The sequence below is a fragment of the Acanthamoeba castellanii genome, assembly GCF_000313135.1.
Source record: "Acanthamoeba castellanii str. Neff unplaced genomic scaffold scf7180000084669, whole genome shotgun sequence".
Taxonomy (NCBI): Eukaryota; Discosea; order Longamoebia; family Acanthamoebidae; genus Acanthamoeba; species Acanthamoeba castellanii.
Window position 1 is genome coordinate 273,945 of NW_004457554.1, and position 24,443 is coordinate 298,387.

At 62.4% G+C, this 24,443-nt stretch overlaps 7 protein-coding genes across 7 annotated transcripts; 2 read left to right on the forward strand and 5 right to left on the reverse strand.

The window, feature by feature from the left end:
• Positions 1 to 65: 65 nt before the first annotated feature.
• Positions 66 to 452, reverse strand: ACA1_113430 (uncharacterized protein; the record flags this gene model as incomplete). The annotated part of the gene is made up of 1 exon (XM_004342058.1): positions 66 to 452. The coding sequence occupies one exon, from the start codon at positions 450 to 452 to the stop codon at positions 66 to 68; it is 387 nt and encodes a 128-aa protein (XP_004342107.1).
• Positions 453 to 613: 161 nt separating this feature from the next.
• Positions 614 to 3,407, forward strand: ACA1_113440 (uncharacterized protein; the record flags this gene model as incomplete). Its single annotated transcript, XM_004342059.1, has 11 exons — positions 614 to 799; positions 910 to 1,066; positions 1,257 to 1,426; positions 1,548 to 1,606; positions 1,843 to 1,899; positions 2,006 to 2,032; positions 2,191 to 2,301; positions 2,413 to 2,476; positions 2,587 to 2,696; positions 2,879 to 3,157; positions 3,278 to 3,407. 11 exons carry the CDS (start codon positions 614 to 616, stop codon positions 3,405 to 3,407), a joined length of 1,350 nt encoding a protein of 449 aa, XP_004342108.1.
• Positions 3,408 to 3,935: 528 nt separating this feature from the next.
• On the forward strand, positions 3,936 to 4,793 carry ACA1_113450 (uncharacterized protein; the record flags this gene model as incomplete). Its single annotated transcript, XM_004342060.1, has 1 exon — positions 3,936 to 4,793. One exon carries the CDS (start codon positions 3,936 to 3,938, stop codon positions 4,791 to 4,793), a length of 858 nt encoding a protein of 285 aa, XP_004342109.1.
• A 269-nt stretch (positions 4,794 to 5,062) lies between these two features.
• Positions 5,063 to 8,332, reverse strand: ACA1_113460 (leucine rich repeat domain containing protein; the record flags this gene model as incomplete). The annotated part of the gene is made up of 12 exons (XM_004342061.1): positions 5,063 to 5,177; positions 5,332 to 5,476; positions 5,601 to 5,718; positions 5,827 to 5,927; positions 6,072 to 6,225; positions 6,349 to 6,550; positions 6,702 to 6,817; positions 6,980 to 7,132; positions 7,296 to 7,511; positions 7,616 to 7,756; positions 7,943 to 8,084; positions 8,163 to 8,332. 12 exons carry the CDS (start codon positions 8,330 to 8,332, stop codon positions 5,063 to 5,065), a joined length of 1,773 nt encoding a protein of 590 aa, XP_004342110.1.
• A 318-nt stretch (positions 8,333 to 8,650) lies between these two features.
• On the reverse strand, positions 8,651 to 13,573 carry ACA1_113470 (uncharacterized protein; the record flags this gene model as incomplete). The annotated part of the gene is made up of 17 exons (XM_004342062.1): positions 8,651 to 8,798; positions 8,822 to 9,594; positions 9,709 to 9,778; positions 9,941 to 10,187; positions 10,355 to 10,499; positions 10,665 to 10,814; positions 10,937 to 11,188; positions 11,308 to 11,572; positions 11,743 to 11,782; positions 11,926 to 11,979; positions 12,076 to 12,207; positions 12,317 to 12,463; positions 12,596 to 12,664; positions 12,799 to 12,832; positions 12,942 to 13,036; positions 13,152 to 13,246; positions 13,365 to 13,573. 17 exons carry the CDS (start codon positions 13,571 to 13,573, stop codon positions 8,651 to 8,653), a joined length of 2,925 nt encoding a protein of 974 aa, XP_004342111.1.
• Positions 13,574 to 13,747: 174 nt separating this feature from the next.
• On the reverse strand, positions 13,748 to 19,543 carry ACA1_113480 (RhoGAP domain containing protein; the record flags this gene model as incomplete). The annotated part of the gene is given in 18 exon segments (XM_004342063.1): positions 13,748 to 13,894; positions 14,027 to 14,222; positions 14,295 to 14,389; positions 14,468 to 14,515; positions 14,624 to 15,037; positions 15,050 to 15,098; positions 15,228 to 15,372; positions 15,549 to 15,772; positions 15,867 to 16,001; positions 16,268 to 16,390; positions 16,564 to 16,676; positions 16,887 to 17,308; positions 17,453 to 17,540; positions 17,735 to 17,884; positions 17,988 to 18,151; positions 18,413 to 18,465; positions 18,740 to 18,998; positions 19,120 to 19,543. The coding sequence occupies 18 exon segments, from the start codon at positions 19,541 to 19,543 to the stop codon at positions 13,748 to 13,750; spliced, it is 3,249 nt and encodes a 1,082-aa protein (XP_004342112.1).
• A 268-nt stretch (positions 19,544 to 19,811) lies between these two features.
• On the reverse strand, positions 19,812 to 23,242 carry ACA1_113490 (uncharacterized protein; the record flags this gene model as incomplete). Its single annotated transcript, XM_004342065.1, has 15 exons — positions 19,812 to 19,970; positions 20,111 to 20,214; positions 20,419 to 20,478; positions 20,588 to 20,681; positions 20,832 to 20,891; positions 21,048 to 21,166; positions 21,314 to 21,356; positions 21,520 to 21,625; positions 21,750 to 21,833; positions 21,929 to 21,976; positions 22,094 to 22,166; positions 22,277 to 22,335; positions 22,477 to 22,571; positions 22,663 to 22,775; positions 22,843 to 23,242. 15 exons carry the CDS (start codon positions 23,240 to 23,242, stop codon positions 19,812 to 19,814), a joined length of 1,617 nt encoding a protein of 538 aa, XP_004342114.1.
• Positions 23,243 to 24,443: the final 1,201 nt, after the last annotated feature.

Consider the following 24,443-nt stretch of genomic DNA (forward strand, 5'->3'; position numbering starts at 1 on the left):
AACCACCACTTGGTACGCAGCACCTCGCCCACACTTGACCAGAGAGACCATAATGACGTCGAGAGTCAGGATGAGGGAGATGGGTTTTGGGCCATGTGCCGCAAAGAGGAGGAGCACCTTGGCAGTGGTCGCTCGCTGTCGGCCCGATCGATCATGAGATGAGATGAAGATGAAAATTGGGGAGATGGAGTTGAAGATGGAGGTCGGCGTCGCTGGTAGATGAGAGTGGGCATGTAGACGAAGAAGAGAAGGAGGTAGTTGATGGAACTCTGCGTGGTGGGGATGTTGACATTGTACTCGGCGGCCAGGAATTGGGACGTGACGCCCGTGCCGGTGATGAGCAACGACAGGAACTGGCCCAACAGCAGACCCCACAGCACCTTGCGATCGGAAAATGTTTCCTTCAGGCTCACCCCCGCCCTCTCCGCCCATCGCTTCAGCTCGTCCGTCATCGCCGGCTCATCGATGAGCAGATATTTTATTTCGGTTTATAAAAATCGAAATAAAATATATAAATTAAAATGTTAGGAAAGTTCAAGCTGGTGTTGCCGCAAATCGAGTAGTGGTAGGCGCAAATCGAGTAGTGGCACACAGCACGCACAAGGAGGAAGACATGCCGCTGGTGTCCGTATCGCAAAGGAAGGAGGATGGCACGCCCCTGCTGGGGATTGGTGAGGAGATGATCCTCGCGCTTCCCGGAGTGGAGTGCCATTTCGACCCGTCCGGCCCATCTGAGGGTCCTGGCTCGCTCTACGTCACCACCAAGAACGTCATCTGGCTTTCGTCACAAGTGTGCATCGTTCCTTCCCAACGTTGCTGCCTGCTCGAGCAGTGCTGTGGGTGGTCCAGAGATTTGATTACTATTTTCAATCTGCATGTGTTGTTGTTGGCGGCGGCGGTGGTGAGCAGGGCGACAAGGGCTACGCGCTGGATTTCCCCTACATCGTGATGCACGCCATTGCCGGCGCCGAGTCGTCTCTGTACGGCGGCCGAGCGTGCCTCTACTGCCAGCTCGATGGCGACGACCTCCACGAGGTGGCCTTCATCCCTAGCGACCCAGCAGCACGTGCGTGCTTTTTCCTGCACACCACCACCGCACACGCACCACCGCACACGCACGACACACTCATCGAACTCCGAACGATCGCCTGCCCGCACGCACGCACACTGCACACCGGTGCGGCGAGTGGTCAGCTCATTTGTTGGAACCCTCTCCCGGTGGTCGTGGCGCCATGTGGATGGTCCGATCCGTGCAGTGCAGGGCCTGTACTCGGCCTTCAGCCGAGGGGCCATGCTGAACCCGGATGAGGAGCAGGAGGGCGAGGGTGACTTCTACTACAACGAGAACGAGGTCGGCGCGGCCACCGGTGAGAGGCTGGAGGGCATGATGGACCTGTCCCAGCTCCAGGACTCGCTTCCCCACGACGTACCCCCTACCTACCCACCCGGCTCTCTGCCCTCTCTGCTCCTCCGCCCCGCCTCCTCACCTTCTTGTCGCTTCCATTCTTCGCACACGCACACGCACACACACGCACACGCACGCACAGGGCTATGGCGAAGAGCAGTTTGAAGATGGCGAAGAGGGCGGCATGGAAGATGGCACGCAGTGAGCGCACACACCAGAGCAGCAGCCACCACCCAACAACGACGACAGCTCACCTTCCCGCGCGTGGGCTGCTCATTCATCGAAGAAAAAAACAAAAAAAAACTGGTTTCATTTTCTGGTTTTTACATTGGCGGAAGAAGAAGATGAGGAGGAGCACGGCAGCGGTGGCGGTTGTGTGGGTGGTGATGTGCTTCGCTGCCTTGGCGTGGTCCATCCCGCGCAGCAACAGCGACCAGCACATCAATTCCTTCTGGCTCAGCCCGAAGGAAAAGGGCCGGGAGACTGTTTCTATGGTTCGTCCCCCCCCCCAATTGCCTAACCCACCCACGTTGCGGTTGCCCAATACAGCCGTAACCACCACCACCACCACAGGTGACTGCCCAGGGCGACACTGTGAAGTGCACGTTTGACTACAGCACCCTCCCGGTACTCGGCTTTTCTTTTATTGTTATTTATTTATTTATTTATTATTGAATCAAATAAAATAGAAGAGATAAAATAATTTGAATAAGAAAACAACTTTATAAATTTATTATTTATTTATTTGTTCACTGCGACGCTTCTCGTGTTCTTCTTGGCGGCAGGTGGAGAAGAAGGACACCGAGGCCAAGAAGGAGCTGCCGCCATCGGAGATCTTGGCCGGGTACATGGCCACCAACCCGTGCCTCAACTTCAAAAACGACCATGGCTACACCGTACCCCCGCCGCCCCGCTCTCGAGTCCTCTGACTGTGCGCTGTTTCCCTTTCCATGACCTTTTTTTTTTTTTTTTTTTTTTTTTTTTTTTTTTTTTTCCTTCTCCCCCAGTTGTGCATCGGCAAGAACGCGACACAGAACATCAACGGCGCCAAGACCGAGTCTGTGCTCCTCGGTGTGTGCCCCTCCCTCCCTCCCTCCCAATCACATCACACCGCATCGCAGTGCATGTGTGGCGTTCGCCATCGCGCGTGGCCGTCGTTGTGACCGGAGGGGGTCGAGCAGGCACCTTCAAAGATTGGACCGCGCAGGGGGAGCAGGCCTACGAGGGCGGTAGCGGTGAGCACTGCACAGCCCCGCGAACCGCCACCGTACAATTCACCTGCGAATCGGGCGTACGTGCTGGGGCCACAGAAGAGTCTGCCTCCTCTGTGCTCCCTCCTCGAACCACACACGACACACACGACACACCCCATCACATGGTCGCGTGGTGTCACTGTGAAACGCTCGCTGACCGCCGGGCGATTGGCCTCGTTGGCCGCGTTTTGTGCGTGGCGTGCGTGCGTGCGCAGCTGAGAATCGCGTCGGTGTCAGAGCCCGTCACGTGCAAGTACCACTTTGTGGTGGGCACGCCGGAGGCCTGCGGCCACCGGGTCTTCGAGCGGTCGGCCGCCGTGGCCGGATCGGAGACGTGGTACATGGAGATCTTCGAGGCCCACGACGAGGCGATTGGCTGCGTAGTGCACGCTGCCGGCTTTGGTCAGTCCTCGCCCATCCACTCGGGCGTCGTCACCGACTTCTCGCTCGGCCTGGAGAAGGACAAAACCGCTCTCGCCATCGCCTCCTTCGAAGCCAGGTGCGCACCACCACCACCACCACTCACTCGGCTGGGCCCATGTGCGGCGGAAAACGCGGCCAGCTCATAAGCACGATCTGCCACACGCACACCGCCGCACGCACGCGCACGCCACAACAGGCATGGCCAGCGTCTGTCGTACGGGCGCCAGGATGTCCGCGTGAGCGAGGGCGTTCTCAAGCCGCGCAGCTTGCCACTCCCCGCTTTGCCCAACTACCTGGCCATCACCGCAACGACGACGACGGCGTAGTGCTGGCCAAGACCAGACCAGACCACTTTGGGGCGTCAGTTGCGAAGGCAAGCATTCGCCTCTCTTCTCGCCCGAAAATCGAAGGGATAAAAGCCCCCAGGGGCCATCAGGGGCATTAAGCTGCGAAATTTCGATTCCTGGCCGATGGCCCAATGGTGCTCGTGTTGAATCCGGGATTTATCCGCCAGGCAGATCCGTCGCACCGATCGGAGCGTTGCCTGTGCTCCGCACCTGTCCCAGCGAGCGGTGTTGTTCCCAACCGACCGCGGTGGTTTTAAACGGCCGTTGGCTGCGCCATTGTGGCCCTCTCCCTCCTCTCCGCACACCACCTCACTTCGTCACCGTCCTACCCCCCCCCGTCAAGCCTCGTTCTTGCCTGTATTGCTGGCCCTCTGTTGTATTACGGATAGCTCTCGAAATTTGCTCCTCCATCTCGACTCTCCTGCTCTTAAGCCCCCCTCGGCTCTCCATTCTCCAGATTTCCTGTTCTGTCGGACTCAATTTCGAACAACTCAATCGAAAGAGAAGATGAAGAAGATAGCCGCGCCTAGGCCGCTCAAGCGATCGGGCGTTGTCCCGACCGCCCGCATGCGAGGCGAGATGGCGTATTTCCGGGACGACGAGAGCACCTCGGGGAGGAACGAACGCTACGAGGACCTCTACAACGACGTGACGAATGGTGGAGAGGAGGAGGCGGTGCGCGATGTTCTGGCGGCCAGCTATCGATTCGCTTCGAAGTTGGACGACGAGAGCATTGAAATGGAGGGGTCGTGCGAGATCCAACGAATCTTCCTCTCGGGCTTCCACACGCCTGGCCCTCGTGGCGCCAACGATGAAGACGACGACGGCGATCGAGATTCACGGCTCTACTTCCTGAGCGAGACCCACGCGACCCAATCACCATCCTTCCAGTTCTTCATCCCCGCCCCTACGCGCAGCTACGCCCACGAAGGGACCTACGACGAAGACGACGTGTACGCCATCTCCAGCGATTTCCCTCTGCTCGGCCATTCCCCCTACCAGCCGAACAACACCAGCGACGACGAGAGCAGCTACTTCGAAGCCTACCACTACCCACGAGCCGCCAACCCGATGCCCCTCAACACGCCCTTCCATGCCTCGCTCGCCAACGATGGACCCTCTACCCTCTACGAGAGCCAGCACCTCGTCGTGGGCACCCGCGGCCACTTCTACACCCTGCCCTCTGGCGGGACGCGCCCGCACAAGGCTAGCGATGCCCATCTCCAGCAGCAGTATCACAACTGGGAGGGCGCCGCTGAAGAGAACGATCCCCACAACGTGGGCGAGATGAACCGAACGACTCGCAATAGGAGCTATTCCGAGCCCATCCCCTTCGTCCCTGCCGCCACACCAACCCGTGGCTGATGAGCAACCTGCGCGCGTTCGGCGATGCCATATGTACAATCCCCTCTCCTTCGCCCTCGCTTACACGAGCTCCATCTGTATATCTTCTTCTTCCTCTACTCCGGTCCTCTTTGATGTAAACAACAACACCATATCACCGCCCTTCGACGAATCGAGGGCGGGTGTAAACAATACAACAGCGGCAAGTCGCCTTGAAGATGACGCTTTGGATCTTTTTTTTTCTTGCTTCTCTTTTTCTTGCCCTGTACAGGTGACTTGGCACGGCGCGCTTAGGGCCGTGTCTTGGTGGCCAGGTTGGGGAACGTCTTCTTGATTTCCATGAGCACGTGTCGGCTCACCTGGTTGGTGCTGTCGATGCCCAGCTGCTTGAGGTGCTTGCACGACCTACACGTGTAATGAATGCCACAGGTCGTACAGCCAGCAAGCAGGTCCCCCACACCCACCCACCCCAACCCCCCTTGTGGTAAGCCCAACGCGGCGGAACCACATAGGCCACAGAGCAGCAGCAGCAGCAGGAGCGGCACCTAGGGTCACGTACCGGGCGAGGTGCAGGACCGACGTGTCGGAGATCTGGCGGCATCCGTTGAGGGAGATGGTTTGCAGGAGGGGACAATGGGCGGCCACCTTCATCACCGACGCATCGGTGACCTTGTAGCAGCGGCCCAAACGCACGATCTGCAGTGCTGTACAATGGCGCGCAATCTTCATCATGCCTGCCCGATACACGACGGGCGACACACGACCGGTACATCAGCAACGATAGCTATGGGCTTCGGGCGCGCGCATAAAGTAATTAAACCAAGGTACCTGCGTCGGTGACCTTCCAGCATCCTGACAAGATGAGCGCCTTCAGGTTGACGCAGCACTGCGCCACGCCCACGATGCTCATGTCCGTGATCTTGGTCGCATTGGCCACGTTGAGCAGCTGCGCGCCAGAAGGAGGTCACCCCGCCACCCACCATCAGGTTAGGGTCGGACACCACCAACTCATGGCGGCGGCGGCGGCGGGGGAAGAGCCACGCGCCACGCGTACCTCGAGGTAGGGGCACGAGTGTGCGATTTTGAGGAGCGCGTCGTCCGTGATCTGCTTACATTCGGACAGATCCAGCACACGCAGCGCCGGACAGCTTCTCACTGCACGCGCCCGTGGCCCGTGGCCCGGTGGAAACGGTTAGCGAGTGAGAGCGAGTGGGCCGGATTGTGTGTCGCGCGTGTCGTGTGCGCCCGTGTGGTGCGGATTCGGCGTGCCTAGCTGTACGATGGCCGGGGCGGAGACACGGGGACACCAGGACAGGACGAGCTGCTGCAGCTCGGGGCAGTTCTGGGCGGCGGCCACGAGCACCTCCGACTTGAGCTGCTTGCACCGGGCCAGGTTGAGCTTCACCAGCGACGGACAACTGCGCAGCACGTGGATCAACGCCTCGTTGCTCACCTGCACACCCACCCCACCCGTCAGAATAAGTATGACACCCCACTTTCATGAACGGTGGCGCGACGACAGAGCGTCGGCCGGAACAGACAGACAGAAAGTAAGTACTAAGAGAGCGAGGCGTACGTTATTGCAGTCGGACATGTTGAAGACGCGTAGGTTGGGGCAGTGGTGGGCGATAGCCATCACCGACGCGCTGGTGAGCTTCTCGCAGCCGGCCAGATTGACCACCTGGAGCTTGGCGCCGGCACGCGCGATCACCTGCGCGAGGGCGTCGTCGGTGATCTTGTACGTCCCGCCCAGCAGAATGGCCTGCAAGTTGCCACACCTGCACGCCACAGCCACACCGCCAGCGGCAGCGGCAGCGGCAGCAGCAGCAGCGTCAACAGACAACAAACCCCACAACCCAGAGAACAGAACTAAACAAATATGGGGCGGGCGGGCGGGCGGGCGGGCGGAGGTGAGGGTGTGGGCCGCACCGCTTGGAGAGGGAGAGGATGGCCTCGTCGCTGATGGACTGGCACTGGTCGAGGCCGAGGGACTGTAGGGCAGGGCATCGCTCGGCCACCTGCATCACCGACGCGTTGCTCACGTTCTGCCGCGTCGACCACAGGAAGACGATACATGAACGGAGGGCGGGCGGGCGGGGTAAGCGATGCACCACCACCACCACCACGACGGTGGCCCAGCTGGAAGCGAAAAGCAGCAGCCGCAGGAGCAGCCGCCAGGTGAGGTAAGGTGAGGTGCGGCGGCGTACCTTGCACCGCGAGAGGTCGAGGAGGGCGAGCGAGGGGCAGTGCTTGGCCAGGCTGGAGACGGCCGCGTCGGTGAGCTTCTCGCACCCCACGAGGGAGCACGTCTGCAGCGCCGGCCACCGCGCGGCCACCGCCATCAGGGCCTTGTTCGTGATCTGCCGTGCGCCGCATTGGCGACGACGATACGATCGGTATTGAGTTCAATGGACGCATTGGCTTCAGGGCAGAGAGAGAGAGAGAGGAGGGGGAGAGAGAGGACGCGGGTCGTGTGCGGGGGTGGTGGGGTGGTGGGGTGGTGGGGGTAGTGGCAGGTTGTACGTTGGCGCAGGCGTTGAGTTTGATGGACTTGAGGCGGGAGCACTTGGCCAGGGCCAAGAGCGAATCGTCCTCGATGCGGCAGCCGCTCAGGTCGACGCTCTCCAGCGGCGTGCACTGGGCGGCCACCTGGGCCAGCACCGCCGTGGTCACGTTCGTACACAGCGCCAGCGACAGCGACCGGAGGCTCGAGCAGCGGGGCAGCACTTGCACCATCACCTGCACCGCCAGCCACCGCCAGCCACCACCACGCCGTGGCCCATATATATATAAGCCGGCTTTCGACGATGGACCAGGGACGAGGAAGGACGTGAGGTGCGTACCTCGTGGGAGAGCTTGCGGCAGTCGGCGAGATCCAGGTGGCGCACGCTGGCGAGGGCCGGGATGTTGGCGAAGGTCCGAGCACTCGCCGCCACGCCGATCAGCCCGCAGCCACGCAGATCCAGCAACTGCAACGACGGACACTGCGCCCCCAAACACACGCGCGGCGGCGGCGGTGGGTGGGTGGGTGGTGGGTGGTGGGTGGTGGGTGGTGGGTACAGGTAGGTAAGGGATGGCATGCAACGCATGAATGGGGGAAATGAGGGGATTGGAGGGGGCGGGGGCGGCGGCCGCCGGGGCTATATAAAGGTAGAGGTGGGGGTGCGCACCTGGTGGAGGAGGTGCACGAGGGTCTCGTCGGTGACGGAGCTGCCGCTCAGGTCCAGATGCTTGAGGGACGGGAACAGCGGTCGCCGCGGTTGACCGGCGCCGCCGCCGCCCGTACCCGCCGGAAAGGCCTCGCTCGTGAGCCTGCAGTGGTGGTGGCCGTGTCACACCCCGGGAGGAGGAGGAGGAGGAGGAGGGGGACTGGTGGTAGGTGGATGGTACCCGTGGCAGCCGGCGAGTTTGAGGGTGACGAGGCGAGGTCCGTGGTGGAGGGCGATGAAGGAGAGGGCCGAGTTGGAGAGCTGTTGGTTGGTCCACGCCGCGTCCACCTCCTCGAACGTGGGGCACCGTTGCGCGATCTTGACCAGCAGGGCCAGGTCCCGCCCCTCCATCGCCGCGCCGCTCCCGTCGGCCCCGCGTGGAGACAGGAACGGCGAAGACGACAGCAAAGACGACGACGACGACGACGAATAAGGCGAGAGCGGCGACGCGGGGGAGCGGGACAGGGGCGAAAGGAGCGAAGGCGGCGAATAGGGCGATGAGGATGTCGATGACGGCGAGAGAGGCGAAGAGGGTGACGAGGACGAGGTAGATGAGCACGACGAAAGAGGCGACAGGGGAGAATGCGGCGATGAGAAGGGCGATGACGACGACGAAGAGAACGGCGAACCGAAGAGAAGGACGCGGAAGTGTCCGGAGAGGAGCGCGGGTCATCGCGAAAGAGGGCCGCCACCGGCGAAGTACGGGCGGCGCCGGCGGTCGGGGAATACGAAGTGGTCGTGGTCGTGGTCGGGGCAGATGGCGGCGCCGAGGACCAGGGCGGGAGAGGCGATGGCGACCGAGTGGCGGTGGCGGTGGCTGGCGCGCGCTTGGTGGGGGACGCGTAGGGGCTGCTGGTCGTAGTGGTCGTTGTGAACGGCAGCAGCGGCAGACCGGAGCCACAGCTGCCGGTGCTCCACGAGGACAGCGAGGGGAGGTCGGGCGAAGGTGCGAAGAGGGAGGCCGGGGCGAAGGACGAGTCGCCGGTGCCGCGCGTAGGGTCCACGAGGGACCCGCGGATGGGAGAGACCGGGGGCGAGCGCCGCGTGGGCGAGGGCGGCGTGGAGAGGGAGAAGGTGGGACCCGGCAGGCCGGCCTGCGGGGGCGGGGGCGAGGGCGATCGGCGCAGGTGCGAGGCCAACGAGGGCGAGGACGAGGTGAGCAGCAGCGACGACAGCGACGTCATCGAGAGCGAGAGGCTGGTCTCCTCGTCCTCGTCCTCGAAGGCCGCGTAGTAGACGTCGTACTTGAGGTGCGGATTTCCGTCCACGCGGCGGTCCGTCTCGTCGTCGTCGTCCTGCGAGCCCTGGCCGTGCCCGCCTCCTCCGCGCTGCTGCTGCTGCTGGTGCGACGGGTCGCCGGCCTCCTTCCCGGCCGTGGCCGTTGTTGCCGTCGCGGTGGAGGAAGGCGCCGAGGGCGTGGGCGCGCTCGTGGCGGGCGGGGCGGCCCCGTCGGGTGTCCCGTGGGGCGGCGGCGGGTGGTGGATGTGGAGGCCCGGATTGAGAGCAAAGGCGCGCGCGTACTTGTCGCCGGAGAGCTGGTAGAGCTTCTCGGCCTCCTCGCCCGCCTTGGCCCTCGCCTGCTCGTACAAGATGTCGCCCCAGCTGTAGAACGCCTGTTGTTCACGCCCGTCGCCGTCAGCGCCAAGAGCTGCTCCACCAGCCATCACCACCAGCAGCAGCAGCACCACCAGCACCAACCGCCAAGGGGGGGAGCACAAGAGACGGACCTGCCACAGGTCGGGCCGTAGTTCGGTGGCCGCGCTGTAGGTGGCGGCGGCCAGGAGGTAGAGTCGCGCCCTGCGCACGCCATAATCGGCGATAGAGAGCAAGAGAGCAGGTCGTGGTGGTGGTGATGATGGTGGGCGGCGGGCGGTGGGCGGTGGGTGGTGAGCCATGGCTGCGCCCACATCCAGTTTGGGGGTGGGGAGGGGGAGGAGCAGGTGCGGTACGAGCTCGTACCGTTCCTCGGCGGTCTGGTCGGAGGCGAGCCGGTGGAGGAGCTCGCCGAGCTTGGTGAGGGAGAGGGTGCAGCGCATCTGCTGGTACTTGTCGATGGCCTTCCACACGAGCCTGTCGCGCTCCTCGCCGGCCTTGGTCTTCATCTGCTCGCACAGCCCGTCTCCCCAGTTCTTGAGGATGAGCTGGTTGTCGGGCATCGATGACAGCGCCGTATCGAACTTGGCCATGGCCAGGTTGAACAGACGATCTGCAACACACCCGCGTACGCACACGCACACACGCACACGCACAGCACACGCACGCACACACAGGGGGGAGAGAGAGACATTTGGGAGTGCCGCACGTGAGTTTAGGATGGAGGAGCGATGAATCAAGAATGGGTGCAGGGCAGGAGGTAGGGGGGGTAGGGGGTACCGGACTCTTCGCCTTTGGTGTTCATGGCCTGGATGCAGAGGGCGGCCCCTTCGGCGTGTGAGATGATGTCCATGTGCTTGGCCTTGGCCGAGATCTTCAGCAGGTCCGGGTACACCAGCTCCAACGAATCCGGACTCATCGCCAACTGCCAGCAGGGCAGGGCAGGGCAGGGCAGGGCAGGGCAGAGAGAGTAGTGATGAGACAAAGAGGTATGCATAGCACCACACGCGCCCGAGGGATCCGGGTGGTGGCTGGTGGCTGGTGGAAGATGGGGAAGAGGGGAAGAGGAGGAAGAGGAGAAGAGGCGCACCTGCTGGAGAGCCTTGACGGCGAGGCGCACGCCCATGATGGTCTGCAGCCGGGTGAAGACGGTGAGCATGGAGACGTCCCTCTTCAGGTTGTAGTCGGCCGCCGCCTCGTCGGTCGATAGTCCGTTCACAAACTTACGCCCGAGCACGCGCTGGCGAGGATGCCGTCGACGACGACGACGATAATTGCACGCAGCAACACCACCGGAGGGGGGGGGGATATGAGAGGGAGAGAGAGAGAGAGAGGCGTGAGATATCACGGCCTCGGCTGTACTGACGCTTTGAGCTGCAGCATTACCTTGATCTCGACCTTCCAGAAGTGGTCGGACTCAGGTCGCTTGCCCAGCACGAGGTTGAAGTAGTCGATGAGCTCGCGGCGGTAGGGCTCCTCGGAGGGGAGCGTGGTTTCCTCCATCTTCCGGCGCAACATGAGCCGCAGGCTGCACTTGATGGCCCGACTCAGCATCTCGTTCAGCAGCAGCTGCTTCACCGGCGCCGAGCTCACCAGAAATCGGATGCGGCCCAACTGCACCACACGCGCACACACGACACACACGCCCAATGACGTCGACGCGGGGGAATGAAAAATGAGAAGGAGGGGGGAGGGGGCAGAGCCTGGAGATAAGGGGAGGTGGGATAGGGTACGTGTCGGTTGTTAATGCCCTCGCGGTGCATGAGCTGCGTGAGCTTGAGGCCCTTCAGCCGGCGCTCGTCTTGGCTGTCGAGCCAGGCGGCGAAGCGCGGGATGACCTTGCGGTGGAGGCGCTGGGTGGCCTCCACGACCTCGCGCTCGTGGACGTCCTTGTGGTGCTGCCCGAACCGGGAGAAGGCGTCCGACGACAGCGGCACCGGATTACGCTTCACAAACTCGGGGCGCAAGAGACAATACAGGTAGCTCGCCTTGGGCGACCTGCCATATATGGCAACACCGGAGAGGAGGGGGGACATCAGATCTCGCTTGTGTCGTGTGTGTGTCGTGTGTGTGTGAGCGTGTGTGTGTCGTGTGTGGGCGTGTGTGGCATGTGATCATCGCCACGGGGGAGAGATTTTCAAGGAAGGAGGATGGGATAGGGTGCACACCCTTCGGGCATGGCTTCGGGCGGATACACGCGAGCAAAGTCTGGATGCACGCGCGTGACCAAATGAGGGGCGAAGCCAGGTGCGGGGGCGATGTGAGCAAGTGAGCCAAAGGAGTGTGCCGGGGGAGAGAGAGAGAGAGAGAGTGAAGCGGGCGAGCAGAGGCAAGCGCGCGCATGCACATACCGAGCAGATAGTAGCGGTCGTCCTGGCCTTTGTGGCCTTCGATGTCCGTGGGGCCTGCACGCGTGCGTATTCCATTCGATCGTACGTGAACTCTAGTGGGAAGTGGATCGGGGAGGGGAGGGGAGGGTAGAAGGCGTAGGTACGACGTACCGTAGATGAACTTTTTGTCGGTTGACCGGCCGGCCACGTGGCCCTTGATGTTGAGCTTCTTGGCGGCGCGTTTCATCATGTGGTTCATCAGCGGATCGTCCGCGTGGATGGACAGTCCCCCGTCATTGGAGCCTGATGTCACGTGGCACACACCCGCGTGTGCGCATCGCAGGGCCAGTTGTCGTGATTGATCCGGCAAGGAGGAGAAGGAGGAGAGGGCGCGCAGGTGGTGCTGGTGTACCGTAGACGAGGCCGCCGTAGTAGAGGGGAAGGATGCTCATCGCGATCAAGCGGAAGCCCCGGTAGTCGATGAGGGTGCACAGGGGCACGTGGACACCTTCGATTTGGCACTGGTAGTAGCCCATGAGGCCCTTCAGCTCGTGCCCAGCTGGTATACATCAACGCCCCCTCCCCCGGTGGTGAGCCGTCACACGCCCAAAAGCAAGAGGGGAGGCATAAACGGCCGAGGCGCGCATTGGGGGGGGGGTGGAGGTTGCCGCGGATGAAGGGAGGGCCGCACCAGCTTTGGACGAGTACTCGTCGCCCGAGTAAATGCCCACGGTGTCCACCGCAAACTTGAAGAGGATGCCTGCCGGAGAGGTATGCCGCAACCATAATATAACACCACCAGATTGGCTCATGACACCCGACAGGCATGACACACCCGGCATACCAAACCCCCACAGTAGCACATGGCACAGGAAGAGGAGGAGAACGGCGCACCTTGGCAGATGTACTTCTCACCGCCGGCAGTACCCTGTGGTGGCCGCACGCGCGTGAGTGCATCGCCGGACGGACGAGAGGAGGGCAAAGAGCGCTGCATGCGAGAGAGGCGGGAAGAGCGATGGGGGTTGCTGGTGTCGTACGCCGATGTCGACGGGCTTGATGGTCTTCTGGCCCGAAGGCAGAAAGCGCTCCAGGATGATGATCTTCCCGTAGGTCTTGGCCACGTACACAAAGTCTGCCCCAACCCCCGCCCGGCACGTGGGAAGAAGAGAAGCGTGCTCACCGGTGAGTGGGTGCGGGTCATGACAAGCAAGCCCCTCGGAGGCGGCAGGGCCTCGAACGGTACGTACCATGGGCAAGGCTGCTCAGTTTGTTGTAGTGGTCCAGCTTGCCGGCATCGCCACAGCGGGCGATGCCACCCAAGACCGACTGGAATTCTTCGTTCCTGCGCACCACCCATGACATGAGTGCTTGTCTCTCCCCCAACAATGTCTTGTCTTGCTGCCAGCGGTAGCGGCCGGTTGGGAAGATCGAAACAACTCGAGAGACGGGTGGACGCATACCAGTTGCGGATGGGTATGCGCTCCTGCGGTTTGAGCACCTCCAGCTTGCCGTAGGCCTCGTGGTAGTAGCCATTGCTGTTGGCGTAAGGGGTGCTGCCTCCATCCTCTCCATCAAATGAGGGTTCCAGTGCTGCCGGGTACGACGTTTCGTCCTCTCCCTCCTCCACCTCCTCGTCTTCATTCCCGTGTCCCCGCCACTGCTCCTCCATTTTCTAATTGCGCCTATGAGGATTTGTTGTACGCCAGATTGCGCTGGTGGTGTTCACTAAACCTGGCGCACAACGTTCATTTTTTTGGCGGGAAACCTGTCACAGCGCAAAAAAAGGGGTGGTGCACATGCTTCACAATTTGTATGTACACGTGGTGCCCTCTCCCCTCGCTACCTACCACTTGTGGCGGGAGCAGTAGGGCCGGCCCTGCTTCTCGAAGAAGTGGTCGTTCAGGAGGGGCGTTGCGCACTGGGCGCACGCGAAGCAGTGACCGTGCCAGATCTTGCCGAGAGCTCGCAGGAAGCTGCCCTCCGCGATCTGCTGCCCACAATTCCCGCACGACAATGACGACGATGCCAATACCGATGGCGCCGATGGCCCCGGCGGTTGTCCCGCGTAGCACGCACCGCACATGGGGCGCCCATCGACGGAAAACATCCGGCCGCCGGGCACCTCGCCACCGCATCGCTGGCATTCAAACACCGGGACCGGGCCACCGCCGGCCGTAGTCGGACGATGCAGGTGGTGCACCACCACGCCGCCGCCGTTGCTTGGGCTGCTGGTCGCGGTGGTCGTGCAGGTGGGGGCGGCGGCGGCGGCGGCGGCGGGAGGCCTCCTGTCGGTGGGTGGCGGGATGTCCTCGCACTCGCTGCAGTGGAGCAGGCCCGCGGGGGAGAGGAAGAAGCACGCGGGCGAGAGTTGCGTGGTGCATCCGGCGCACCGAAAGTGCTGCGGGTGGTAGAGCCGCCCCAGCGACGCCACCCGAATGGCCGGCCCCGCAATTGCCTGCTGGCACGCGAAGCACGTGCGGGTCCCCTGCCATCCACACGACACCACACGGCCACCATCAGCTCTTGCTCTGTTTCTACAGCTTTACGAGCAGAAGCTGCGTACCGGAGCTGAGGGAGTTGCAGCAGTCGACTGGCTGCTGCTGCTGCTGCTCTGGTGCCACCCGACGACGACGGCGGCTGCTGTTAGGGTGATATTTGGTGGCGGCGGGTTGACATGTGAGGGGCAAGGCCGGCGGTGGTGGGTGAGTGGGTGGTGTACCTCCGGTGGGAAGTTCGGCCGCGGCGATGGCAGGTTAGTGGGGGCCGCGGGAGCGAGCCGGTGGTGGGCCTGGGTGCCTCCAACCGAAGCCTGGCGGCGGTGCGTGGCGGGGTGGGGCCTGGTCGGGGAGGGCAATGAGACGAGGATGGATGATTGCGACCTGGAGATGGACAACGGCGGCGGCATTGGCGTCGGCGTCGGCCTCGGTTGGGGCTCGTGGTAGGGCGCGGCCTTGCGCGGAGAGGGCAGGGGGGCCGAGGGCAGGGGGACCGGCGACGCGTCGCCGTCGCTGGCGGCCAGGAAGGAGGACGAGGAGGCGCCGCGCAGAGAGATAGAAGAGGGGCCCTCGGGGCGTCGGCGCGGAACGTGCAGGGTCCAGCTCTTGAGCTCGTCGCTGATTCCGAACTGGCGCACCTGCTCGGCCACCCGCGCCCGCTGCATCCGCCAGCGCACGGCCATCTCGTCGTTCTTCTCCCTAATTGATTGCGGCACCATGCCGGCGGTGTCAGGCCATTGGGGGAAAGCAGCACCAGCAGCAGCAGCAGCAGCACGAATTTGGGGGGAATGGGGGATGGATGGGGGAATGAGGGATGGGGTGGTGTACCTTTCCGCGAGGCGTTGCTTCCGCAGTTCGTCGCGTTGCCGCTCCTGGAGTGCCCGGCGGTGTTCCTCCTGCAGCTCCTTGATCTCGTCGTCGAGCAGATCCGTGATCTGCTCCAGCAGCGACTTGCTCGTGTCGGTGGATGCACCTATGTAGCCACACACGGCACGGCACACGGCACGACACACACGACACACACGCAACCACACAACCACAACCACACACAAACAATACGGGGCTCAGTCACGTGGGCGAAAGTAGTTGGGCGTGGGCGCGGGCGCGGGCGTGGTAGCGATGATAGCGGTGGTGGTCGTGGTGTAGTACTGGGGTTGTAGGCCTCGTCGTCGGGGGAGCCCCAGGGCGGGAAGTGCATGCCGTGTAGGAGGTTGGTGAGGAACTGGCCCTGTAGGTTCATGGTGACCACCATGTCGGCCATGGACAGGCCCGTCTGCCGGAAGATGGAGGGCGCGAAGATGGTCGCGATGTTGTCCTCGTCCATCCGCGTGGTCTCCACCACCTCCGGCAGCAGTATCTGCTGCTTCAAATACCTGCGCGCGCGCGCGGAAGGTTGCCGTGAGGAGATGTGAAAGGGGACTTAAGGAAGAGAGGGGGGGAGGCAGGGTGACAGGGGAGGGGGCGCACCGGACGATGTATCGCAGGACTCGTCGGCTGAGCTCGGGCACCTCCGAGAGCAGAGCCACGCTGTCCTCCACGCTGTCGATGCAGTCGTAGCACCGCGGGTAGAGCACCGTCGGAATCAACGGCTCCGCCAGCTCCCTACAAAGCCACCACATATACAGCATATGCCCCATGCGCGTAAGAAACGACGGTAACACACACGACACACGACCCACGACACTCACCCACCCACACGCACACACACGACACACACGACACACACGACACACACGATACACACGATACACACACGACACACACACACGACACACACTACACACACTACAACTTATATCTAAAGCTATATACCTGTAGATAGATAACAAGTAGTGCGCGGGTGGGTGGGTGCGGGTGGAGGAACGAACCTGATCCACTGTTTGAATAGGGTGGCGGCCAAGTGAGGTTCCGTGATGGTGAGAGCCACGGCGTAGTTGCCCGCGTTGAGTTCAGCTTCGATCTCGCTCACGCTCACCTGCGTCGCCGACACCCTGCATGATGCGTCGAGTCATGGGGGCCGTAGTGGCCCTCGTTGTTGGTACCAACCAACCAACCAACCAACCAACCAACCAACCAACCAACCAACCAACCAACCAACCAACCAAGGAAGCAGGAATGAAGAAGCGGTGGGAGTGGGTGTGAGTAGTGGTTGGGGGGGGGATACCGGAACAGGCCCTGCCGCTTGCATCCGCCCGTGCGGATGATGGCGTCGGCCAAGAGAGTGAGGCTCGCCGGCAGGGTGGCGTCCGGGTAGGCCTCCTTTTGGAACGCCATCGTCTGCACCCATGACACCAAGAGTCCATCCACGGCACGCACCACCACCGCCGCCGCCGCCGCCGCCGCCACCACCACCACCACCACCACCACACCCGACTGTGTGAGGGGATGCGCGCTGCTGCTGCTGCTGCTGCTGCTGCTGCTGCTCGGGAGGAGCTCCTCTTGTGGTGGCGTGGGCGCGGGCGCGTGCGTGTTTGTACTGTAGGGTACCTCTTCGAGGGTGATGCCAAAGGCGCGTCGGAGCTGCGAGGCGGCCTTGGCCGAGGGCGACGAGGAGGCGCCGAGGGGGCTGCCCCCGCGGGTGGCCTTGCGTCGTCCCTGCCGGGCCTGCTCCTTCTCCTTGCGCTTCTTCTCCTTTTCCTCCCGCTCCCGCTCCTTCTTCTGCTGCTTCTCGCGCCTGCGCTCTTCCTTCTTCTCCCGTCGCCGGTCGTCGCCCTTGCTCCCCATCCCGAACAGGCCCGCCTTCTTTTTCGCCCCCGCCGCCCCCGCCGTCGCTGGAGGGCCTGCCGCCGCCCCCGCCGCCGTCGGAGTGTCGGCCGCGTCGACACGCACCGAGTCCTTGCGGCCCTTGAAGAGGTCCCCCAGGCGCGAGGACGACCGCGTTCGCTTGTGGCCCGGCTGCCCGTCCCTGGCTGATGTCATGACATCATGCATGATCGTGATCGTGATCGTGGTATACCACGGCGGTGATGATGGTGACGGTGATGATGATGATGAGTCGGCGCACGTGGGGTCCACCCTCCCCCCCCCCAATCCGGAGGCACGAGGGTACGCACCAGCCTCGAGCTCCTTGAGGAGGTTCTCCACGCTCGCCAGCTTGGCTTCCTGCACCGAATCGACCGTGCCCCAGCTCGCCCCCAGCTCCTACCCCCCCCCGCCGCCGCAACCAACCCAACCCAACCCAACCAAGACGTTGCACGCACGCACGCGCCTCGTCAGACGGTGGTGATCCCGGGGGGGGGACATGCCACGACCGACCCGTATGTGTGCATGTGCAGCTGTCGCGTGTGTCGCGTGTGTCGCGTGTCGTGCCGTGCTGTGTGCCATGCGGTGCATACCTTGCTGTGGTCGGAGAGGAATTTAGCGATGAGGCCCATCTCCCGCTGCTTGACCGGCTGTGGCTGCGGCTGCGGCAGCGGCGGCTGGTGGTTGTGGTATCCGTTGTTGGAAGAGCTTCCCGTCGAGAGCTCGTCCTCGCCGGCGGCGTCCTGGACAGGCCAGGTGAGGAGGTCGGAAGGGGGAGGGAAGGGGGGGACATGCTCGTCAGCAGCAGCTGGAGGGGTGGATGGGGGGGGGGCGAGGGGGGCTCACCGCTATGACCGAGTCCCAGAAGGAGCGTAGGGCGGGAACGTTGGCGCCCACGAAATCGTTGAAGACGGCCATCCAGGAGTCCTCCGCAAAGCGCGTCTCGCTCGCAATGCCCTGCAGCAGCTTGGTCACCAACGCCAGCCCACGACGCACCTCCGCCGACAACTCTGCATCACCAGCCACGACCAGCCACCAGCAGCAGCAGCGGCAGCGGCAGCAGCATCCACCACCACGATGACGGCGAGAAGAAGAATTGAGGGGGAGGGGGATGTGGTGAGGCCACCGAGAGGGGATGGGGTGCGGAGAATGGAGGGCGGAGGCGCACGCACCGAGACCAGGCAGAAGGCCGAAGCTGTCGGGGGCCGACACGACGACGAAGAAGAACCGGGTGAAGAGGAAACTGCTGAGTGCCTTGTAGCCCGACCCACCGAACTTCTGCTGCGTGCCCCGGTACAAGTGCGCCGCCAACATCTTCACGTCCCTGCCTCCGCCACACAAACACATGACACACACGACACACACGACACACACGACACACACGACACACACGACACACACGACGCACACGACGCACACGACGCACACATACGACACACGACACGACACGACACACACATGACACACACGATACGACACGCACACACGATAGACACGATAGACACATACGTGAAGCCACCGTGGTAAATGAGCGTGTGTGCATCCCCCGTTGGGTGGTGTGTCGCGTAGGTGAGGATGGGAGGGGGGGGTCTCCGTACCGCGAGACGAGGGGCAGGCTGGTGGTGAGGCAGCGGAAGAAGTGCTGGGCTGTGTTGTGGAGGGTCTGTTGGTTCTCGAGCAGGATCTGGCTGGTGGCGCAGCGGGATGGTTCGACCTCCACGCGCGAGGCGTTGCTCAGTATCATCTGGGCCGTGATGGGGTTGATGATGTACTCGAGAGCCTTGGCGTTGTCCAGAAAGCAGAACTCGCTCAGCATCTTCGACGTAAGCTCACTGTAGGGTGGCATCTTCTCCACTTCTGCACCCCGAGTAGTCAGACGATTATCGTCCACCCCCAAAATGATTTGCAATTGTGAAGAGATAGGCCACAGGCGGTTGGATCAACCAACACATTAGCAGCGGGGGGGGGTTGCATATACCGCAGATGCCGAGGTCGATGGAGATGAGTTCCTTGAGGAGGGGGTGGGCCTTCCTCTTCTGGTGGAGCACGTGTACGAGGGCCACAAGGGCCTCGCGCGCCTCCTTCGAGGGCAGGCCGCATGCGATGTCGACGAGGGCGTGCTGCAGGGAGAGGTCGCCAGCCAGCACCTCCTGCAGCCGCCCCAGCACCCCCTCCACACTCCGCAGCGGCCCACTGCCGTTGTGGCTGCTGTCGCCGTTGTGGCTCTGGTTCCGGCTCCAACCCACCTGGTTGTGGTGGGCAGCAGCAGCAGCAGCAGCAGTCTCGACCACTCTGCAGCCGCCGCCGCCGCCGTTGGTGGTGGTGGTGGGGGCGGTGGTGCTGGGGTGATGATAGGAGTGGGCGATGCTGTTGTTCCACTCCCCCAACGATCCCGGCTCCATACCGCGCCACACGCCGTTGGTGGCTTTACTCTCCCTCTCTATCAATCCAGGGGCGGAAAGGGGGGCCAGACGAAGAGGAGGACGCGCTGTGTCACACAAAGTACGGTGCGAAGTTGGCCAACGTTCCTGCTGCTCACAGAGTCGCGTTGGTGTGGCCCTTACCTAATAGCGTATTTCGAGCGATGTCCGGCTTGGGGCGCCGTGACGACCACCAACGAAGGCGAAGCAAAAGAAGAAGAAGAAGAAGGGATGGTTTGGGGTGGGTCCTTTATTGGTCGTGGACCCCAAAGAGGTTGCGGGCACTGGACTTGTTGCTGTCGGCGCTGCTTCGCGGCGAAGTGCTGGTCGGCTTCGTCGCGCGAAAGGGCGAGCGAAGGGCCACCGAGCAGCCGAACTGCCGCAGATAGCTCTGGAACGCCAGGTGCGCCTTTTGTTTTCGGGGTGGGCGGCCGATGGGATCGGCGTGGGGGGGGGGTTGTTGCGCACAGTGTGTCGTGTGTGCGTCGTGTGAGTGTCGCGACGTGTGCGTGGTGCGTGGTTGTACGTTTGTGGCGGCTAAATAAATACCTGGTGCGCCTTCTCCTTCCGCCGGCAGTAGACCCGCACGTACTGCTCGGAAAAGACCTCGGGGAGAAGCATGCTCACCTGCTCCCTGGGGATGGTGAACGACACTGCGGGATACAAGTACCACCCAGCAGGCCCACGCCGTATTCACTGTTACTACGCGCGGCAAATCATGCCGCTCCCCGCAGGCGCCGGAACCGTCAGTGTGGCCGGTGACCAGCTCGTCGCTGCTGCGTGTCGAGAGAGAGCGGGGGGGGGGGACCGCACGGCAGGTACGTGCGCATGAAGCGAGGCAAGACCAGGTGACGCACCTTCCGGCTCGGCCTTGGCGAAAAAGTGCACGTGGTCCACCGGATTCTTGTCGGCCATCGCTGCATGGCAAGTGCGTGTGAGGAACCCGCACGCGGGGACAGTCGAGCCGCACGACACGACACAACGCAACACGCAACACGACACGCAAGGAGCGCCAAGTGCGTGTACCGTAGTTAATTTTGAAGTTATGTACTATGATGTCGCTCTCTTGCAGATCGTGGTCCCCGCTGGGCTGGCACGTGATGATGTCCGAGGGATAGACCTGGCAAAGAACAAAGAACAAAAAGCAGGGCGTGCGTCAGGCGCGGCCGTCTCGGCTGTGGGGCGGCAGTAAAGGGGGGGGGCAAAGTGGCTGCGGTACCTTAGTGGGGAAGTGCGGGCATTGGCTCTGCGGCACAATGAACTCCCCCACGCACTTGTACACGTCGCGGCGGCCGATCATCCGCACAATGTCTCTCGCTTCGGCCAACTCCTGGAAGGAGTGGCGGCAGGCAGGCCAAGATCCGACGAAGACAAGGCAACAAAGCAGCAGCAGCAGCAGCAGCAGCAGCAGCAGGAGGAGGGATGTCATTGAGGGGGCGACGTCCGGGAGCAGCATTGCCGACGTGTGGGAAGCGGCTAGGCGTACCGGTGCAGTCGAGCACTGAATGGTGCGGAGGATGGAATCGGTCAAAAGCGAGTACTGGCGGATGTCGCTGACGCTTTGCGAAATGCCCAGGTAGTCATCAGCCAAGGTCATCGCGTCACCTGCCCCAGCACCCCGATTACGCATCACCCACACGCACAGACAGCCATTCATTGGAGTACCGTCAGGCCACGCCCGGAATGCGGCAGCACTGGGGTGAGGAGGAGGAGGAGAGGGCAAATTGTGACAGTGTGCGTCGCGCCACGCACCGACCATGTATTCGATCCCCTTGGACACGCGGTGTGAGTAGACCTGAAAGAGTGAGAGAGTGTGGAGAGCGAGGAGAGAGAGAGAGAGAGAAAGCCAGAAGTGTCGGTGCAGTGAATAGCGGCGAGGTGAATGGAACATTCACTCGACGGGCTGGCTGCTCGTATCGGCGAGGAGCGAGGGGAGAGGGCTGAGAACGATCGCGTACCTGCTTGAAGAGAGAGTAGCGCGTGCGGAAGAGCTCGTAGACCTGGAAATCGGCCTTCTCGTAGAAGCAGATCTCGTCGTTGATGACTCGCGACAGGCTGATGAGGCTGGGTCGACCCACGGGGAGATTGGGGGAGGAGGTAGGCGGTGTGAGCACCGCAACAGAATGGTGCATGCCGCCATCGTGGGCGGCATCCGGGCATGAGAGTGGAGGCGGGAACGTCACTGTACCGCTCGTGGTCGAAGCCGCTCTGCATGCCGACGTGCTTGCTGTCCCTGGCGATGTAGTCAAACTTGTCCACGTCGATGCTGTTCCTGTACCGGTGGCAAGGAGAAAGGGCCACGGCGTCCAAGCGCATGAGCCTCACACACACACACACACACACATCGAGGGCGAGACGCTGTCGAACCTTTTGTTGCTGACGATTTCGTAAAGGAAGCCCTTTTCCGCGCTGGAGCTGGAGTAGCGGGTGCCAAGGCAAGGCGTCAACAACCAATAGCAACCAACCAACCAACCAGTGCCTCCCCTCCATCACTGAACCCGAGCTGCCGGCCACCATCAGAGGAAGACGTACCCGGGCCGTTCGCCACTGATGAGGCTCAACAGGAATTGCACGTCCCGGCGCGAGTAGTCCAGGTGGTTGTCGTCTGCAGCGGGATAATAACGAGAGACAGAACAAGTGTCAGCTTATCAGCGATCATGAGAGCATCGTGGCAGCGATGGGCACTCGAGTGCCACGGCTGGGTCACGGCCATACCTATCAGGTACTCCACCATGCGCTGCGACATGTCCTCGTGGGTCCACGCGGCGTTACCACTGCTCCAAAGGGAGAGAGGGGGGGAGGGGGGAGTGAAGGAAGTTGTCATCACAATTGGCCACGTCCCATGTGCGGAGAGAGCACAGGGCACACAGCAATCGGGTGGTGACGGATGATGCGGTCGGGGGGAGGGGGTGTACGTTCGAGCCCGGACCCAGTCTTCAAAGGCGTGAGAGAAGGCGCCGTGTCCCAGATCGTGGCAAAGGCCGGCAAGCCTCACCACGCGTATGTCCCTCTGCGAGATGGAACAACAGACATGGGAGTGTGTGAGACGAGAGCACACACTCCAGGAGCAAGCATCGGCGGCGTGGGGGGGGGAGCCCGACCTCTGTGATGTCCAGCTCGGGTTGCAGCTTGGCGAACCGCTCCACCAATTGCCCGGCCAGGTGGCTGGTGCCCAGGCAGTGCTCGAAGCGGTTGTGCGAGGCGCCCGGGAACACTAAGCGAGAGACTTGTGCATTAGCATCTTTCAATATTGTGCCGTTGCCTGAACAGCGCCAGCGTACCGTAGTAAGAGGTGCCCAGCTGCTTGAGGTCGCGCAGGCGCTGGAACTGAGGGGTGTCGATGAATTCTACGCAATAGGTGGGCATGTGCATGTGGCCGTGTAGGCCATCGTTCATGATTTTGATGTCGCTGTGCCAGGCCTGCGGCAACCACTGTACGTAACTGGCCTTGGGCGAGTAGGGCGTTTGTTCTCCACCGCCAGAACCCAGGCGCGACGCATGCACCAGCAGCTTTTTCCTCACACCCGCCTCAGTGATCCCCAATTCCAGTAGATCCTCGCTCTTCAGCTCCTTGACGATCTCTAGATCGTCATACTTGGCTTGCTCGAACGTTTCCACGAGCTGTGGCAGCCCTATCCCACGCAGCCACGACCCGACACCAGCAGCCGTAGCGGCTTCCATCCTGGGTGTGGGCAACGTTTTTGTTATTTTGGCGCTTTTATTTGTTCTGTTGTTTTTTGTTGTTTTTTGTTTATTTTTGCATTTTGGAACTTGGGGTGACAAAAACGAGAGCTCTCTGTATTGGGTGGCCCCAACCTCCTGCAAGTCCAACGACTGGGCCTGACGGGCGCGGGCGGTGTGGTGGGTGGTGACTTAGTCGACCTCCTCCATCCTGCTGCCCTCCTCCTCGCCGGCCTGGTCGTCGGCCTCGAGGGGCGGAAGGTCGTCATCGCCCTTGTCGGCGCCGGCGTCCTCGTCGATGGAGAGACCGAGCTTGATCATCCTGTGGATGCGCGAGGCAAACGTGGCGGGCTCCTCGAGCGAGAAGCCGGAGCTGAGCAGTGAGGTCTCGTAGAGCAGCCACACGAGGTCCTTGACGGTCTTGTCGTTCTTGTCGGCGTCGGCCTTGTTCCTCAGTTCCGACACGATCGGGTGCTCGGGGTTGAGCTCGAGGGTCTTCTTCGAGGCCATGTAGGTGTGCATGCTGTTGTCTGTTGTTGAGCGCGCGCAGGATCATCACCACGACGACGCACAAAGGTGAGTCCAAGGGAGAAAAGAGAGGAGGTCACGAGAGAGGAGAGAGAGAGAGAGAGAGAAGAGAGGCTGAGGAATAGCTTTCGTACCCCTGAGGGCCTGGGCGCGCATGATCTTCTCCATGTAGGCGCTCCAGCCGAACTCGCCGGTGACGAGGACGCACGGGGAGTCCACGAGGCGGTTCGAGAGGATGACCTTCTCGACCTTGTCGCCGAGGACGTCCTTGACGACCTTGCAGAGGTTCTCGTTGGCCTTCTTGAGGTCCTCGGCCTTCTTCTTCTCCTCTTCGGTCTCGTCGAGCTTGAGGCCCTCCTTGGAGATGTTGAAGAGCTTCTTGCCGTCGTACTCCTTGAGCTGCTGGACCATGTACTCGTCGATGGGCTCGGTGAGGAAGAGCACCTCGTAGCCCTTCTTCTTAAGGCCCTCAACGAAGGGCGAGCTCTCGACGGCCTTCTTGGACTCGCCGGTGATGAAGAAGATCTCCTTCTGGCCCTCCTTCATGCGGGTGACGTAGTCCTTGAGCGAGGTGGTGTCGTCGCCGGTCTTGGTCGAGTGGAAGCGGAGCAGCTCGGCGAGCTTGGTGCGGTTGGCCGAGTCCTCGTGGATGCCGTACTTGATGTTCTTGCCG